Source organism: Engystomops pustulosus, chromosome 6 (assembly GCF_040894005.1).
Source record: "Engystomops pustulosus chromosome 6, aEngPut4.maternal, whole genome shotgun sequence".
Lineage (NCBI taxonomy): Eukaryota > Metazoa > Chordata > Amphibia > Anura > Leptodactylidae > Engystomops > Engystomops pustulosus.
In genome coordinates, this window is record NC_092416.1 from 186484638 (window position 1) to 186503515 (window position 18878).

At 44.7% G+C, this 18878-nt stretch overlaps 1 protein-coding gene across 1 annotated transcript in view; it reads left to right on the forward strand.

The window, feature by feature from the left end:
* The window catches only part of DNAH9 (dynein axonemal heavy chain 9), a 233304-nt gene that overhangs the window by 157223 nt on the left and 57203 nt on the right, over positions 1–18878 (forward strand). The window contains exons 41-47 of the mRNA XM_072113597.1: positions 717–878; positions 3358–3554; positions 5272–5434; positions 8371–8494; positions 8620–8762; positions 18011–18172; positions 18249–18482. Coding sequence (XP_071969698.1) covers positions 717–878; positions 3358–3554; positions 5272–5434; positions 8371–8494; positions 8620–8762; positions 18011–18172; positions 18249–18482 — 1185 coding nt within the window. The remainder of the gene's footprint in view (positions 1–716; positions 879–3357; positions 3555–5271; positions 5435–8370; positions 8495–8619; positions 8763–18010; positions 18173–18248; positions 18483–18878) is intronic.

Here is an 18878-nt window from a genome sequence, read left to right on the forward strand (position 1 = left end):
CACCAGCAGCAGAATAGTGAGTGCAGCTCTGGGGTATAATACAGGATGTAACTCAGGATCAGTACAGGATTAGTAATGTCATGTATGTACACAGTGACTGCACCAGCAGCAGAATAGTGAGTGCAGCTCTGGATGCAGCAGTGCTGAGTGTGTAGTGCACTGTTCCGTGTCTTCCTGGCAGTGATAATTAGCATATTCCCCTCCTCCTGTCTGGTCTCCGGTGATTATTACACTTGGCAGCGGCTGTCACTCAGGATTACTCTGTAATAAAACGTATCTAATGATCTGCTGTCAGTGCGGGGAGGGGGGGGGGGGGGTATGGGGTCCGGGGCTCGTCTGGACGTCGCGCTCCTCTTTAATCAATTTGGGCTTTTCTCAAGCAAAATCCCCAAACATAGTGTGACGGGTGCGGGTGACACCACAACAGGGTTTTATATCAATATTACAGACTCATAGCATGACCTTGTGGTGACCCCGGCAGATAAATGAGGAAATTCACTGGAAATGTCACATTTTAGCTGCGGAATGTGATAAAGAATAGAAATGAGAAGGAATTCCCTGCATGTGGAGTGTTAGTATTAGAGCGGCCCCCCAGGTCAGGGGTTACAGGTGTAGGACCCCCCCTCTTCCAGAGGGGGAAAGGTTTTAGTGTATATTTATATGTATATATAGTGTAAAACATCGGAAATGCTCATGGAGATATTGTTTGGTTTCAGGGCATCTTGTTCTCCACTCCCGACTGCCTGAAAACTCCCCAGGACCTGGTGAAGCTTTATCTCCACGAGTCTAACCGCGTGTACCGGGACAAGATGGTGGAGGAGAAAGACTTTGATGTCTTCGATAAGATACAGACCGACCTGGTGAAGAAGTTCTATGATGTGAGTCCAGGTCTCGCCTGATGCTTTGTCATGTTCTTCTGTCCACCCGGAATTTACAAGGGAGAGAAAAAGACTGACTGGGAATACCATGGGATTTACATTTATAGATGCCAGAGGGGAAGGAGACTGACTGGGAATACCATGGGGATTACATTTATAGATGCCAGAGGGGAAGGAGAATGACAGGGAATACCACAGGGATTACATTTATGTGTGCCAGAGGGGAAGGAGACTGACTGGGAATACCATGGGGATATTACATTTATGGGTTCCAGAGGGGAAGGAGACTGACTTGGAATACCATGGGGATTACATTTATGGGTGCCAGAGGGGAAGGAAGGAGTCTGACTGGGAATACCATGGGGATTACATTTACGGGTGCCAGAGGGGAAGGAGACTGAATGGAAATACCATGGGGATTACATTTATGGGTGCCAGAAGGGTAGGAGACTGACTGGGAATACTATGGGGATTACATTTATTAGTGCTAGAGGGGAAGGAGACAGACTGGCACTACCATGGGTATTACATTTATGGGTGCCAGAGGTGAAGGAGACTGACTTGGGAGTACCATGGGGATTACATTTATGTGTGCCAGAGGGGAAGGAGACTGACTGGGAATACCATGGGGATATTACATTTATGGGTTCCAGAGGGGAAGGAGACTGACTTGGAATACCATGTGGATTACATTTATGGGTGCCAAAGGGGAAGGAGACTGACTGGAAATACCATGGGTATTACATTTATGGATGCCACAGGGGAAGGAAGGAGTCTGACTGGGAATACCATGGGGATTACATTTACGGGTGCCAGAGGGGAAGGAGACTGAATGGAAATACTATGGGGATTACATTTATGGGTGCCAGAAGGGTAGGAGACTGACTGGGAATACTATGGGGATTACATTTATTAGTGCTAGAGGGGAAGGAGACAGACTGGCACTACCCTGGGTATTACATTTATGGGTGCCAGAGGTGAAGGAGACTGACTTGGGAGTACCATGGGGATTACATTTATGTGTGCCAGAGGGGAAGGAGACTGACTGGAAATACCATGGGGATATTACATTTATGGGTTCCAGAGGGGAAGGAGACTGACTTGGAATACCATGTGGATTACATTTATGGATGCCACAGGGGAAGGAAGGAGTCTGACTGGGAATACCATGGGGATTACATTTACGGGTGCCAGAGGGGAAGGAGACTGAATGGAAATACCATGGGGATTACATTTATGGGTGCCAGAAGGGTAGGAGACTGACTGGGAATACTATGGGGATTACATTTATTAGTGCTAGAGGGGAAGGATACTGACTGGGATTATATTTATGGATGCCAGAGGGGAAGGAGACTGACTGGGACTACCATGCGGATTATATTTATGGGTGCTAGGGAGGAAGGAGACTGACTGGGAATACCATGGGGATTCAATTTATGGGTGCCAGAGGGGAAGGAGACTGACTGGGACTACCATGGGGATTACATTTATGGGTGCCATGGGGGAAGGAGACTGACTGGGAATACCATGGTGGATTACATTTATGGGTGTCAGGGGGGAAGGAGACTGACTGGGACTACCATGGGGATTACATTTATGGGTACCAGAGGGAAGGAGACTGACTGGGAATACCATGAGCATTAAATTTATTGTTGCCAGAGGGAAAGTAGACTGACTGGGAATACTTTGGGGATGGGGATAACATTTATGGGTGCCAGAGGGGAAGGAGACTGACTGAGAATACAATGAGGATTACATTTATTGGTGCCAGAGGGGAAGGAGACTGACTGGGAATACAATGGGGATGGGGATTACATCTATGGCTGCCAGAAGGGAAGGAGACTGACTGGGAATACCATGGGGATTACATTTATGGGTGCCAGAGGGAAGGAGACTGGCACCCATAAATGTAATCCTCATGGTATTCCCAGTCAGAGGGGAAGGAGACTGACTGGGAATACAATAGGGATTACATTTATTGGTGCCAGAGGGGAAGGAGACTGACTGGGAATACCATGAGGATTACATTTATGGGTGCCAGAGGGGAAGGAGACTGACTGGGAATACAATGGGGATGGGGATTACATTTATCGGTGCTGGTGGGAAAGGAGATAATGTTTAAGGCTGCCATAGGAAGAAGGAGACAGACTGGAGATTTTATTTATAGGTGGGAAAAGGGCATCATTGGGTTCCTATTGGGGATAATGTTTATGGCTTGAGATATAGGGATCTTACAGGGAAATATAGCTATAAAATGGATCATAGCTTCCGGAGGAGACTTACCGGAACTTAAAAGGGATCATATTTATGGCTGCCAGAGGGGGAAGGAGCTTGACTTAGAAGTTGATGGAGGTTATATTTATTTCTTGGAACTGAATGGACATCAGATTTATAGCATCCAGAGGGGGCAGAAATTTACTGAAAACGTTGAGTATCTGATTTGCTGATGTATTGGACTGACACCTCTGTTGTTCCCTAGGACATAGATGAAACTCTGGAGCAAGTGAAGTCCATGAACATGTTCTGCCATTTCGCCAATGGTGTTGGCGAGCCGAAATACATGCCAGTCCAGTCCTGGCAATCGCTGAACAAAATCCTAGTGGACGCCCTGGATAACCACAACGAGGTCAATGCGGCAATGAACCTGGTGCTGTTTGAGGACGCCATGAGCCACATGTAAGAGTCACCATGGATGGAGAGCGCCACCCACTGGACTCCTGAGCTTAGAACAAGCAGAAATTTCTGTACATAGATAGAAGACAGGTTTTTCTGAATGATTTCTTAGCCAGCTGTATCAGTCTGCCCTGTCCTGCTCTATAACATGCTGTAATCCTATAATGGGTCTCTTATCCCATGTCAGAGCCATCAGGATAATAGAGACGCTGGGAGCTGTCACATCCGAGTCTCTGGACAGACCAGGAGCAGATTGGGATGTGATACCTCGCTGCTCAGTAATTTCCCTGCCAGCGCCTCAGACACCATAATATCTCCCCAGAGCCTTGCGCCTCTCCCAAATGTGAATCTTTCCTAGAGAAGGAATTGTGAGAGAGGTGTCAGGGGAGGTAGGTGACCCTTGTGTAGAAAACTCTCCCAGATTCTTCTCCTCTTATGTGGGGAAATCTTATCCTCCTGCAGAGATGTACAATCGCATGGGACACCAGGGAATTGCTGGAGGACAACCAAAAATGGCCACTGTCCCCGCAGCCACCCGATTCCCACTGCTTACATGCTACACATCACTAGGCAGTCTCTGTTCAATCAGAAAGCTGGGTGAGAGTGGTGGTCACTCACCTGGAAACAGATGGGTGAACGGCAAGAGTAGTGCTACTCACCTGGTAAAGCTGGGTGACAGGTAAGAGAGCTGGTTACTCACCTGGGAAAACAATGTTCTGAGGGAAAGCAATGTTCTGGGAAAGCTGGGTGACAGGCAAGAGTAGTGCCATTTACCTGGTAAAGCTGGGTGACAGGTAAGAGTGGTGGTCACTCACCTGGGAAAACAATGTTCTGAGGGAAAGCAATGTTCTGGGAAAGCTGGGTGACAGGCAAGAGTAGTGCCACTCACCTGGTAAAGCTGGGTGACAGGTAAGAGTGGTGGTCACTCACCTGGGAAAACAATGTTCTGAGGGAAAGCAATGTTCTGGGAAAGCTGGGTGACAGGCAAGAGTAGTGCCATTCACCTGGGAAAGCTGGGGGACAGGCAAGAGTGGTGGGCACTCACCTGGGAAAACAATGTTCTGAGGGAAAGCAATGTTCTGGGAAAGCTGGGTGACAGGCAAGAGTAGTGCCACTCACCTGGTAAAGCTGGGTGACAGGTAAGAGTGGTGGTCACTCACCTGGGAAAACAATGTTCTGAGGGAAAGCAATGTTCTGGGAAAGCTGGGTGACGGGCAAGAGTAGTGCCACTCACCTGGGAAAGCTGGGGGACAGGCAAGAGTGGTGGGCACTCACCTGGGAAAGCTGGGGGACAGGCAAGAGTGGTGGGCACTCACCTGGGAAAGCTGGGGGACAGGCAAGAGTGGCGATCACTCACCTGGGAAAGCTGGGGGACAGGCAAGAGTGGCGATCACTCACCTGGGAAAGCTGGGTGGAAACAATTAATAGATTTGGGCAGATATAATAGTGTCCAAAAGAGCACAGATAGAGGACCAGACGTATAGACACATATCATAAACCATATAACACAAGGCGTCTATGACTCCCCCGGCGCTGGTGGACCACATATCCCAGCATGCCGCGCCATCCAGCAGGCTGTAAATGGTGGTAATTACTGGCAGCACATTAAGCACAGCCCGTCACGCCACCGCTGACTTGTCAATGTCTCCCTTCTCCCTTTCGGTGCCACTTGTGCTCGGTGAAGAGTTTTATAATTTCCTTTGTTCTTTTTCATTCTTAGCTGCAGAATCAACCGCATCCTGGAGTCCCCGAGGGGCAACGCTCTGCTGGTCGGCGTCGGAGGGAGCGGAAAGCAGAGTCTGACAAGGCTGGCGGCGTATATCAGCTCCTTGGAAGTCTTCCAGATCACTCTCAGGAAGGGCTACGGCATCCCCGACCTCAAGGTACGATGTTCTGAGGACGGTCACTTACCGAAATGTAGGTGTGACATAGTGCCCTGGTATAATAGGGGGCTCAACATGTCACCCCAATATAGAGCGCTATCACCTATGAATCAAACATAGGCACTCCTATAGATCAGCCTCTTTACCAGCATAGCGCCATACATTTTATAGTGGTTGTGCTTGGTATTGCAACTAAGGCCCATTCACTTAGATAGGACTGAACAGCAACCAGGACACGTGCTGAATAATACACAGACCAGAGAAGTCATACGCACCAGGGCGAAAGGCTGGAAAGGATGGGTGATGGGGTGAGGAGTTCTGGAACATCCCTTTAACATTCCTGTACATGCTGATTAGTATTGTAGATCATGGCACCAGCAGTATTTTACATTTCACAACTGTCTCCCCTACATTGGCTACGAATTCTCCAGCCTCGTTAAGACCCCTGCTTGCTGTATCTGATCATTGATTACATTCACAGCCTTGAAAACCTGTTGACAGCTGAGGGTCTGTTTCAATACATTTTAGTTGCACTGATACATAGTTGCTAATAATCAGAACTTGAGATTTACATTCCTGCCTTTGCTCGGCACATTGTAACAAACCCTCATCTCTACTGGGATCATAATGAGGCTACGACCAGAGTCTGTCTTCATTGCAGTGGATGGTGCTATGGCAGGTGCTATAGGAGGGGGCTCTCTGTAGGCCAGGGCCTGTCTGCATTGCAGTGGATGGCGCTATGGCAGGTGCTATAGGAGGGGGCACTCTGTAGGCCAGGGCCTGTCTTCATTGCAGTGGATGGTGCTATGGCAGGTGCTATAGGAGGGGGCACTCTGTAGGCCAGGGCCTGTCTGCATTGCAGTGGATGGCGCTATGGCAGGTGCTATAGGAGGGGGCTCTCTGTAGGTTCCAGGGCCTGTCTTCATTGCAGTGGATGGTGCTATGGCAGGTGCTATAGGAGGGGGCTCTCTGTAGGCCAGGGCCTGTCTGCATTGCAGTGGATGGCGCTATGGCAGGTGCTATAGGAGGGGGCACTCTGTAGGCCAGGGCCTGTCTTCATTGCAGTGGATGGTGCTATGGCAGGTGCTATAGGAGGGGGCACTCTGTAGGCCAGGGCCTGTCTGCATTGCAGTGGATGGCGCTATGGCAGGTGCTATAGGAGGGGGCTCTCTGTAGGTTCCAGGGCCTGTCTTCATTGCAGTGGATGGTGCTATGGCAGGTGCTATAGGAGGGGGCTCTCTGTAGGCCAGGGCCTGTCTTCATTGCAGTGGATGGTGCTATGGCAGGTGCTATAGGAGGGGGCTCTCTGTAGGTGCCAGGGCCTGTCTTCATTGCAGTGGATGGTGCTATGGCAGGTGCTATAGGAGGGGGCTCTCTGTAGGTGCCAGGGCCTGTCTTCATTGCAGTGGATGGTGCTATGGCAGGTGCTATAGGAGGGGGCACTCTGTAGGCCAGGGCCTGTCTTCATTGCAGTGGATGGTGCTATGGCAGGTGCTATAGGAGGGGGCACTCTGTAGGCCAGGGCCTGTCTGCATTGCAGTGGATGGCGCTATGGCAGGTGCTATAGGAGGGGGCTCTCTGTAGGTTCCAGGGCCTGTCTTCATTGCAGTGGATGGTGCTATGGCAGGTGCTATAGGAGGGGGCTCTCTGTAGGCCAGGGCCTGTCTGCATTGCAGTGGATGGCGCTATGGCAGGTGCTATAGGAGGGGGCACTCTGTAGGCCAGGGCCTGTCTTCATTGCAGTGGATGGTGCTATGGCAGGTGCTATAGGAGGGGGCACTCTGTAGGCCAGGGCCTGTCTGCATTGCAGTGGATGGTGCTATGGCAGGTGCTATAGGAGGGGGCACTCTGTAGGCCAGGGCCTGTCTGCATTGCAGTGGATGGCGCTATGGCAGGTGCTATAGGAGGGGGCACTCTGTAGGCCAGGGCCTGTCTGCATTGCAGTGGATGGTGCTATGGCAGGTGCTATAGGAGGGGGCTCTCTGTAGGTGCCAGGGCCTGTCTTCATTGCAGTGGATGGTGCTATGGCAGGTGCTATAGGAGGGGGCACTCTGTAGGCCAGGGCCTGTCTTCATTGCAGTGGATGGTGCTATGGCAGGTGCTATAGGAGGGGGCTCTCTGTAGGTGCCAGGGCCTGTCTTCATTGCAGTGGATGGTGCTATGGCAGGTGCTATAGGAGGGGGCACTCTGTAGGCCAGGGCCTGTCTTCATTGCAGTGGATGGTGCTATGGCAGGTGCTATAGGAGGGGGCTCTCTGTAGGTGCCAGGGCCTGTCTTCATTGCAGTGGATGGTGTTATGGCAGGTGCTATAGGAGGGGGCTCTCTGTAGGTGCCAGGGCCTGTCTTCATTGCAGTGGATGGTGCTATGGCAGGTGCTATAGGAGGGGGCACTCTGTAGGCCAGGGCCTGTCTTCATTGCAGTGGATGGTGCTATGGCAGGTGCTATAGGAGGGGGCTCTCTGTAGGTGCCAGGGCCTGTCTTCATTGCAGTGGATGGTGCTATGGCAGGTGCTATAGGAGGGGGCTCTCTGTAGGTGCCAGGGCCTGTCTTCATTGCAGTGGATGGTGCTATGGCAGGTGCTATAGGAGGGGGCACTCTGTAGGCCAGGGCCTGTCTTCATTGCAGTGGATGGCGCTATGGCAGGTGCTATAGAAGGGGGCAGCCATACAGCCATGAGGAAGGACGCATAGTGCGTTTGAAACGCGTTGCTGATGTATATTTTTTTTATAACCTGTCACACCAGAAAAAAGTTTTGTATCCGCGACCAAGGTCCGCTAATAAAGGCATGGAGTTTTTAACTTTGAAGGATTGATGTCTGAATTCCTGTAGCTGGATCCAAGTCCATAAAGTGTTATATAGGAGGGTGCCAGAGCCTGTCAGGGCAGCCATCACCCACACTGTTCATATCATTGTATCCTCTTTCTTGTACCCTCAGGCTGATCTGGCAAACCAATACATCAAAGCCGGCGTGAAGAACGTGGGGACGGTCTTCCTGATGACGGACGCTCAGGTGGCCGATGAGAAGTTCCTCGTATTAGTCAACGACTTGCTGGCATCTGGTAAGCGTGCCCCATATACCATAGGAGTGTAATGATTGGCAGGGAGCTGGGGGTGACGCCAGGTCCTCCATCCCACCAGAGAGGTGGCACATATCACACCTGGGCATCCTCTCTCTCCTCACAAGGTGAGATCCCAGACCTGTTCCCAGACGATGAGGTGGAAAACATCATTGGGAGCGTCAGGAACGAAGTGAAGAGTCAAGGTCTGCTGGATACAAGGGAGAACTGCTGGAAATTCTTCATCGACAGAGTCCGGAGACAGCTGAAAGTGAGTCTGCAAAAGCAATAAGGCGTCTTATCCACTATGAGAGGAGCAGAGACCTCAGCAGCACAGAGTATTTCAGGAGGAGAGCGTGCTGAGCGGTGACTGAATAACATATGCATATGACTGAGCCCAGACCGTGACTACGGAGCCCAGACTGTGACTCCTGACTGAGACTACTGAGCCCAGACTGTGACTCCTGACTGAAACTACTGAGCCCAGACTGTGACTCCTGACTGTGACTGCTGAGCCCAGACTGTGACTCCTGACTGTGACTCCTGACTGTGACTCCTGACTGTGACTCCTGACTGTGACTCCTGACTGTGACTCCTGACTGTGACTCCTGACTGTGACTCCTGACTGTGACTCCTGACTGTGACTCCTGACTGTGACTTCCGACTGTGACTTCCGACTGTGACTCCTGACTGTGACTCCTGAGCCCAGACTGTGACTCCTGCCTGTGACTGCTGAGCCCAGACTGTGACTGCTGAGCCCAGACTGTGACTGCTGAGCCCAGACTGTGACTCCTGACTGAGACTACTGAGCCCAGACTGTGACTGCTGAGCCCTGACTGTGACTCCTGACTGTGACTCCTGACTGTGACTCCTGACTGTGACTCCTGACTGTGACTCCTGACTGTGACTCCTGACTGTGACTTCCGACTGTGACTCCTGACTGTGACTCCTGAGCCCAGACTGTGACTCCTGCCTGTGACTGCTGAGCCCAGACTGTGACTGCTGAGCCCAGACTGTGACTCTTGCCTGTGACTGCTGAGCCCAGACTGTGACTCTTGCCTGTGACTGCTGAGCCCAGACTGTGACTCTTGCCTGTGACTGCTGAGCCCAGACTGTGACTCTTGCCTGTGACTGCTGAGCCCAGACTGTGACTCTTGCCTGTGACTGCTGAGCCCAGACTGTGACTCTTGCCTGTGACTGCTGAGCGCAGACTGTGACTCCTGACTGTGACTGCTGAGCCCAGACTGTGACTCCTGACTGTGACTGCAGAGCCCAGACTGTGACTCCTGCCTGTGACTGCTGAGCCCAGACTGTGACTCCTGCCTGTGACTGCTGAGCCCAGACTCTAGAATCGTGCACCAGTCACGCAGGACTTTGTTGGATTTCCCTCTCTTTAGAGAGATGAGAACGCTGAGGAGCGTTGGCGGTCTCGCTTCTCTTTGCGCTCTCGGTTTATAATGGAGGAGGGAGGGAGCGACAGATGGCAGCCGCAATGTGCAAACGCCGAAATGTGATTACCCAATCAATAGATTTCCAGAAGACGCATCTCCGATATGATTACACAACAACAATCCCTAACAATGATTAGCCCATTCACTCTCCAACTGCAGGAGGGAGTCCTCCGCCTCCAACTGCAGAGCCCCCATCCCGAAATATACAACCCCAACAACCTGATAGAAGCCGGGAATCCCGAGTCACCAGATCATCCAGTCATCCCAGGGCACAGATGCAGCTCCCACTGATGATAATTACAGGGTTTATTCTAAAAAATATTTATTCTTCTATTTAAATCCTATTTCTAATCAGCGTTCACATATTCCTATCATATTCCTTCTATAGATCCACAATCCCCAGCTCCAGGAATAGGATATCAGTAAGGACTGACACAGCACAAGGGAGGCAGCAGCAGCATCACTGATCAGGGACCTCATCATAATCCTACATCTGACATCTGTCATATAGGAGAAATATCTATGGAATAAATACATTACATGTACAAGAATATAACTACTATAATACTGCCCCCTATGTACAAGAATATAACTACAATAATACTGCCCCCTATGTACAAGAATATAACTACTATAATACTGCCCCCTATGTACAGGAATATAACTACTATAATACTGCCCCCTGTGTACAGGAAAATAACTACTATAATACTGCCTCCTATGTACAGGAATATAACTACTATAATACTGCCCCCTATGTACAGGAATATAACTACTATAATACTGCCCCCTATGTACAAGAATATAACTACTATAATACTGCCCCCTATGTACAGGGATATAACTACTATAATACTGCCTCTATGTACAAGAATATAACTACTATAATACTGTCCCCTATATACAGGAATATAACTACTATAATACTGCCCCTATGTACAGGAATATAACTACTATAATACTGCCCCCTCTGTACAAGAATATAACTACTATAAGACTGCCCCCTCTGTACAAGAATATAACTACTATAAGACTGCCCCCTATGTACAGGAATATAACTACTATAATACTGCCATCTATGTACAGGAATATAACTACTATAATACTGCCCCCTCTGTACAAGAATATAACTACTATAATACTGCCATCTATGTACAGGAATATAACTACTATAATACTGCCCCCTATGTACAAGAATATAACTACTATAAGACTGCCCCCTATGTACAGGAATATAACTACTATAATACTGCCCCCTCTGTACAAGAATATAACTACTATAAGACTGCCCCCTATGTACAGGAATATAACTACTATAATACTGCCATCTATGTACAGGAATATAACTACTATAATACTGCCCCCTCTGTACAAGAATATAACTACTATAATACTGCCATCTATGTACAGGAATATAACTACTATAATACTGCCCCCTCTGTACAAGAATATAACTACTATAAGACTGCCCCCTCTGTACAAGAATATAACTACTATAAGACTGCCCCCTATGTACAGGAATATAACTACTATAATACTGCCCCCTCTGTACAAGAATATAACTACTATAAGACTGCCCCCTATGTACAGGAATATAACTACTATAATACTGCCATCTATGTACAGGAATATAACTACTATAATACTGCCCCCTCTGTACAAGAATATAACTACTATAATACTGCCATCTATGTACAGGAATATAACTACTATAATACTGCCCCCTCTGTACAAGAATATAACTACTATAAGACTGCCCCCTCTGTACAAGAATATAACTACTATAAGACTGCCCCCTATGTACAGGAATATAACTACTATAATACTGCCCCCTCTGTACAAGAATATAACTACTATAACACTGCCCCCTATGTACAGGAATATAACTACTATAATACTGCCCCCTATGTACAGGAATATAACTACTATAATACTGCCCCCTATGTACAAGAATATAACTACTATAATACTGCCCCTATGTACAGGAATATAACTACTATAATACTGCCCCCTATGTACAAGAATATAACTACTATAATACTGCCCTCTAAGTACAGGAATATAACTACTATAATACTGCCCCCTATGTACAGGAATATAACTACTATAATACTGCCCCCTATGTACAGGAATAAAACTACTATAATACTGCCCCCTATGTACAGGAATATAACTACTATAATACTGCCCCCTATGTACAAGAATATAACTACTATAATACTGCCCCCTATGTACAGGAATATAACTACTATAATACTGCCCCCTATGTACAGGAATATAACTACTATAATACTGCTCCCTATGTACAGGAATATAACTACTATAATACTGCCCCCTATGTACAAGAATATAACTACTATAATACTGCCCCCTATGTACAGGAATATAACTACTATAATACTGCCCCCTATGTACAAGAATATAACTACTATAATACTGCCCCCTATGTACAGGAATATAACTACTATAATACTGCCTCTATGTACAAGAATATAACTACAATAATACTGCCCCCTATGTACAAGACTATAACTACTATAATACTGCCCCCTATGTACAAGAATATAACTACTATAATACTGCCTCTATGTACAAGAATATAACTACTATAATACTGCCTCTATGTACAAGAATATAACTACTATAATACTGCCCCCTATGTACAAGAATATAACTACAATAATACTGCCCCCTATGTACAAGACTATAACTACTATAATACTGCCCCCTATGTACAAGAATATAACTACTATAATACTGCCTCTATGTACAAGAATATAACTACTATAATACTGCCCCCTATGTACAGGAATATAACTACTATAATACTGCCCCCTATGTACAGGAACATAACTACTATAATACTGCCCCCTATGTACAGGAATATAACTACTATAATACTGCCCCCTATGTACAAGAATATAACTACTATAATACTGCCCCCTATGTACAGGAATATAACTACTATAATACTGCCCCCTATGTACAAGAATATAACTACTATATAACTGCCCCCTATGTACAAGAATATAACTACTATAATACTGCCCCCTATGTACAAGAATATAACTACTATAATACTGCCCCCTATGTACAGGAATATAACTACTATAATACTGCCCCCTATGTACAGGAATATAACTACTATAATACTGCCCCCTCTGTACAAGAATATAACTACTATAATACTACCCCTATCTACAAGAATATAACTACTATAATACTGCCCCCTATGTACAGGAATATAACTACTATAATACTGCCCCCTATGTACAGGAATGTAACTACTATAATACTGCCCCCTATGTACAGGAATATAACTACTATAATACTGCCCCCTATATACAAGAATATAACTACCATAATACTGCCCCCTATGTACAAGAATATAACTACCATAATACTGCCCCCTATATACAAGAATATAACTACTATAATACTGCCCCCTATGTACAGGAATATAACTACTATAAGACTGCCCCCTATGTACAGGAATATAACTACTATAATACTGCCCCCTCTGTACAAGAATATAACTACTATAATACTGCCCCCTATGTACAGGAATATAACTACTATAATACTGCCCCCTATGTACAGGAATATAACTACTATAATACTGCCCCCTATGTACAGGAATATAACTACTATAATACTGCCCCTATGTACATAAATATAACTACTATAATACTGCCTCTATGTACAGGAATATAACTACTATAATACTGCCCCCTATGTACAGGAATATAACTACTATAATACTGCCCCCTATGTACAGGAATATAACTACTATAATACTGCCCCCTGTGTACAGGAATATAACTACTATAATACTGCCCCCTATGTACAAGAATATAACTACTATAATACTGCCCCCTATATACAAGAATATAACTACTATAATACTGCCCCCTATGTACAGGAATATAACTACTATAATACTGCCCCCTATGTACAGGAATATAACTACTATAATACTGCCCCCTATGTACATAAATATAACTACTATAATACTGCTCCCTATGTACAGGAATATAACTACTATAATACTGCCCCCTATGTACAGGGATATAACTACTATAATACTGCCCCCTATGTACAGGAATATAACTACTATAATACTGCCCCCTATGTACAGGAATATAACTACTATAATACTGCCCCCTATGTACAGGGATATAACTACTATAATACTGCCTCTATGTACAGGAATATAACTACTATAATACTGCCCCCTATGTACAGGAATATAACTACTATAATACTGCCCCCTATGTACAGGAATATAACTACTATAATACTGCCCCCTGTGTACAGGAATATAACTACTATAATACTGCCCCCTATGTACAGGAATATATCTACTATAATACTGCCCCCTATGTACAGGAATATAACTACTATAATACTGCCCCCTATGTACAAGAATATAACTACTATAATACTGCCTCTATGTACAGGAATATAACTACTATAATACTGCCCCCTATGTACAGGAATATAACTACTATAATACTGCCTCTATGTACAGGAATATAACTACTATCATACTGCCCCCTATGTACAGGAATATAACTACTATAATACAGCCCCCTATGTACAGGAATATAACTACCTTAATACTGCCCCCTGTGTACAGGAATATAACTACTATAATACTGCCCCTATGTACAGGAATATAACTACTATAATACTGCCCCTATGTACAGGAATATAACTACTATAATACTGCCCCCTATGTACAGGAATATAACTACTATAATACATCCCCCTATGTACAGGAATATAACTACTATAATACAGCCCCTATGTACAGGAATATAACTACTATAATACTGCCCCCTATGTACAGGAATATAACTACTATAATACATCCCCCTATGTACAGGAATATAACTACTATAATACTGCCCCCTATGTACAGGAATATAACTACTATAATACTGCCTCCTATGTACAAGAATATAACTACTATAATACTGCCCCTATGTACAGGAATATAACTACTATAATACTGCCCCCTATGTACAGGAATATAACTACTATAATACTGCCCCTATGTACAGGAATATAACTACTATAATACTGCCCTCTATGTATAGGAATATAACTACTTTAATACTTCCCACTATGTACAAGAATATAACTACTATAATACTGCCCCCTATGTACAGGAATATAACTACTATAATACTGCCCCCTATGTACAGGAATATAACTACTATAATACTGCCCCCTATGTACAGGAATATAACTACTATAATACTGCCCCCTATGTACAGGATATAACTACTATAATACTGCCCCCTATGTACAGGAATATAACTACTATAATACTGCCCCCTATGTACAGGAATATAACTACTATAATACTGCCTCCTATGTACAGGAATATAACTACTATAATACTGCCCCCTATGTACAAGAATATAACTACTATAATACTGCCCCCTATGTACAGGAATATAACTACTATAATACTGCCCCCTATGTACAAGAATATAACTACTATAATACTGCCCCCTATGTACAGGAATATAACTACTATAATACTGCTCCCTATGTACAGGAATATAACTACTATAATACTGCCCCCTATGTACAAGAATATAACTACTATAATACTGCCCCCTATGTACAGGAATATAACTACTATAATACTGCCCCCTATGTACAAGAATATAACTACTATAATACTGCCCCCTATGTACAGGAATATAACTACTATAATACTGCCCCCTATGTACAAGAATATAACTACTATAATACTGCCCCCTATGTACAGGAATATAACTACTATAATACTGCCCCCTATGTACAAGAATATAACTACTATAATACTGCCCCCTATGTACAGGAATATAACTACTATAATACTGCCCCCTATGTACAAGAATATAACTACTATAATACTGCCCCCTATGTACAGGAATATAACTACTATAATACTGCTTCCTATGTACAGGGATATAACTACTATAATACTGCCTCCTATGTACAGGAATATAACTACTATAATACTGCCCCCTATGTACAGGAATATAACTACTATAATACTGCCCCCTATGTACAGGAATATAACTACTATAATACTGCCCCCTATGTACAGGAATATACCTACTATAATACTGCCCCCTATGTACAGGAATATAACTACTATAATACTGCCCCCTATGTACAGGAATATAACTACTACAATACTGCCCCCTATGTACAGGAATATAACTACTATAATACTGCCCCCTATGTACAGGAATATAACTACTATAATACTGCCCCCTATGTACAAGAATATAACTACTATAATACTGCCCCCTATGTACAAGAATATAACTACTATAATACTGCCCCCTATGTACAGGAATATAACTACTATAATACTGCCCCCTATGTACAGGAATATAACTACTATAATACTGCCCCCTATGTACAGGAATATAACTACTATAATACTGCCCCCTATGTACAGGAATATACCTACTATAATACTGCCCCCTATGTACAGGAATATAACTACTATAATACTGCCCCCTATGTACAGGAATATAACTACTATAATACTGCCCCCTATGTACAGGAATATAACTACTATAATACTGCCCCCTATGTACAAGAATATAACTACTATAATACTGCCCCCTATGTACAGGAATATAACTACTATAATACTGCCCCCTATGTACAAGAATATAACTACTATAATACTGCCCCCTATGTACAGGAATATAACTACTATAATACTGCCCCCTATGTACAAGAATATAACTACTATAATACTGCCCCCTATGTACAGGAATATAACTACTATAATACTGCTTCCTATGTACAGGAATATAACTACTATAATACTGCCTCCTATGTACAGGAATATAACTACTATAATACTGCCCCCTATGTACAGGAATATAACTACTATAATACTGCCCCCTATGTACAGGAATATAACTACTATAATACTGCCCCCTATGTACAGGAATATACCTACTATAATACTGCCCCCTATGTACAGGAATATAACTACTATAATACTGCCCCCTATGTACAGGAATATAACTACTATAATACTGCCCCCTATGTACAGGAATATAACTACTATAATACTGCCCCCTATGTACAGGAATATAACTACTATAATACTGCCCCCTATGTACAAGAATATAACTACTATAACACTGCCCCTATGTACAAGAATATAACTACTATAATACTGCCCCCTATGTACAGGAATATAACTACTATAATACTGCCCCCTATGTACAGGAATATAACTACTATAATACTGCCCCCTGTGTACAGGAAAATAACTACTATAATACTGCCTCCTATGTACAGAAATATAACTACTATAATACTGCCCCCTATGTACAAGAAAATAACTACTATAATACAGCCCCCTATGTACAAGAATAAAACTACTATAATACTGCCCATATGTACAGTAATATAACTACTATAATACTGCCTCCTATGTACAGGAATATAACTACTATAATACTGCCCCCTATGTACAAGAATATAACTACTATAATACTGCCCCCTATGTACAGGAATATAACTACTATAATACTGCCCCCCTATGTACAGGAATATAACTACTATAATACTGCCCCCTATGTACAGGAATATAACTACTATAATACTGCCCCCTATGTACAGGAATATAACTACTATAATACTGCCCCCTATGTACAGGAATATAACTACTATAATACTGCCCCCTATGTACAGGAATATAACTACTATAATACTGCTCCCTATGTACAGGAATATAACTACTATAATACTGCCCCCTATGTACAAGAATATAACTACTATAATACTGGCCCCTATGTACAGGAATATAACTACTATAATACTGCCCCCTATGTACAGGAATATAACTACTATAATACTGCCCCCTATGTACAAGAATATAACTACTATAATACTGCCCCCTATGTACAGGAATATAACTACTATAATACTGCCCCCTATGTACAGGAATATAACTACTATAATACTGCCCCCTATGTACAGGAATATAACTACTATAATACTGCCCCCTATGTGTGGGATGTTTCCTCTGCAGGTGGCTTTGTGTTTCTCTCCTGTCGGTAATAAGCTGCGGGTAAGAAGCAGGAAATTCCCGGCTGTAGTAAACTGTACGGCCATTGATTGGTTCCACGAGTGGCCACAGGAGGCGCTGGAGTCTGTCAGTCTGCGCTTCCTCCAGGAGACGGAGAACATTGAGGTGAGGTCTTTGTCCCCCGGGAGTTGTTGTGATTGTTACTACAATTATCTATAATTCTGGCTGCCTCTGCCCTCAGGCTCCTGTGAAGGAATCTATCAGTAAGTTCATGGCGTATGTTCACACCAGCGTCAACGAGATGTCCAAGTCCTACCTGAGCAACGAGCGGCGCTACAACTACACCACCCCAAAGTCCTTCCTGGAGCAGATCAAGCTGTACCAGAACCTGCTGACCAAGAAGCGCAAGGAGCTGGCCGCCAAGATGGAGCGGCTGGAGAACGGCCTGGAGAAGCTGAACAGCACCTCCGCCCAGGTACTGCCCCAGCGGGACACCCGACCCGGCTCATACATGGCGCCACCTTGTGGCAATCAGCAGCCACGTGCGGGTGCTCCTTATTCAGGCAGCCAATCAGCAGCCCTGCGCAAGTCATGATCACTTCCTGTGTCGATCTCTGCAGTCACCGATCATCACAAGGGAAGGAGAAAAACTGGGGAAAAATTGATTTATATTCCAGGGGGCGTGTCCTCACACTGCTGTGCTCTTAGTTATTTGCATCATGCTGGTCCACAGCCCCTCCCCTCTGCTCTAACTGGCTGTATAAGAAGTTAAGCAAATCTGCTACAGGTTTTATGCAGATCAGAGAGGAGGGGATTCAGAGCAGTTTAATGCAGAGAACTAAGTGCACAGCAGTGTGAGGTCCCCTAATAC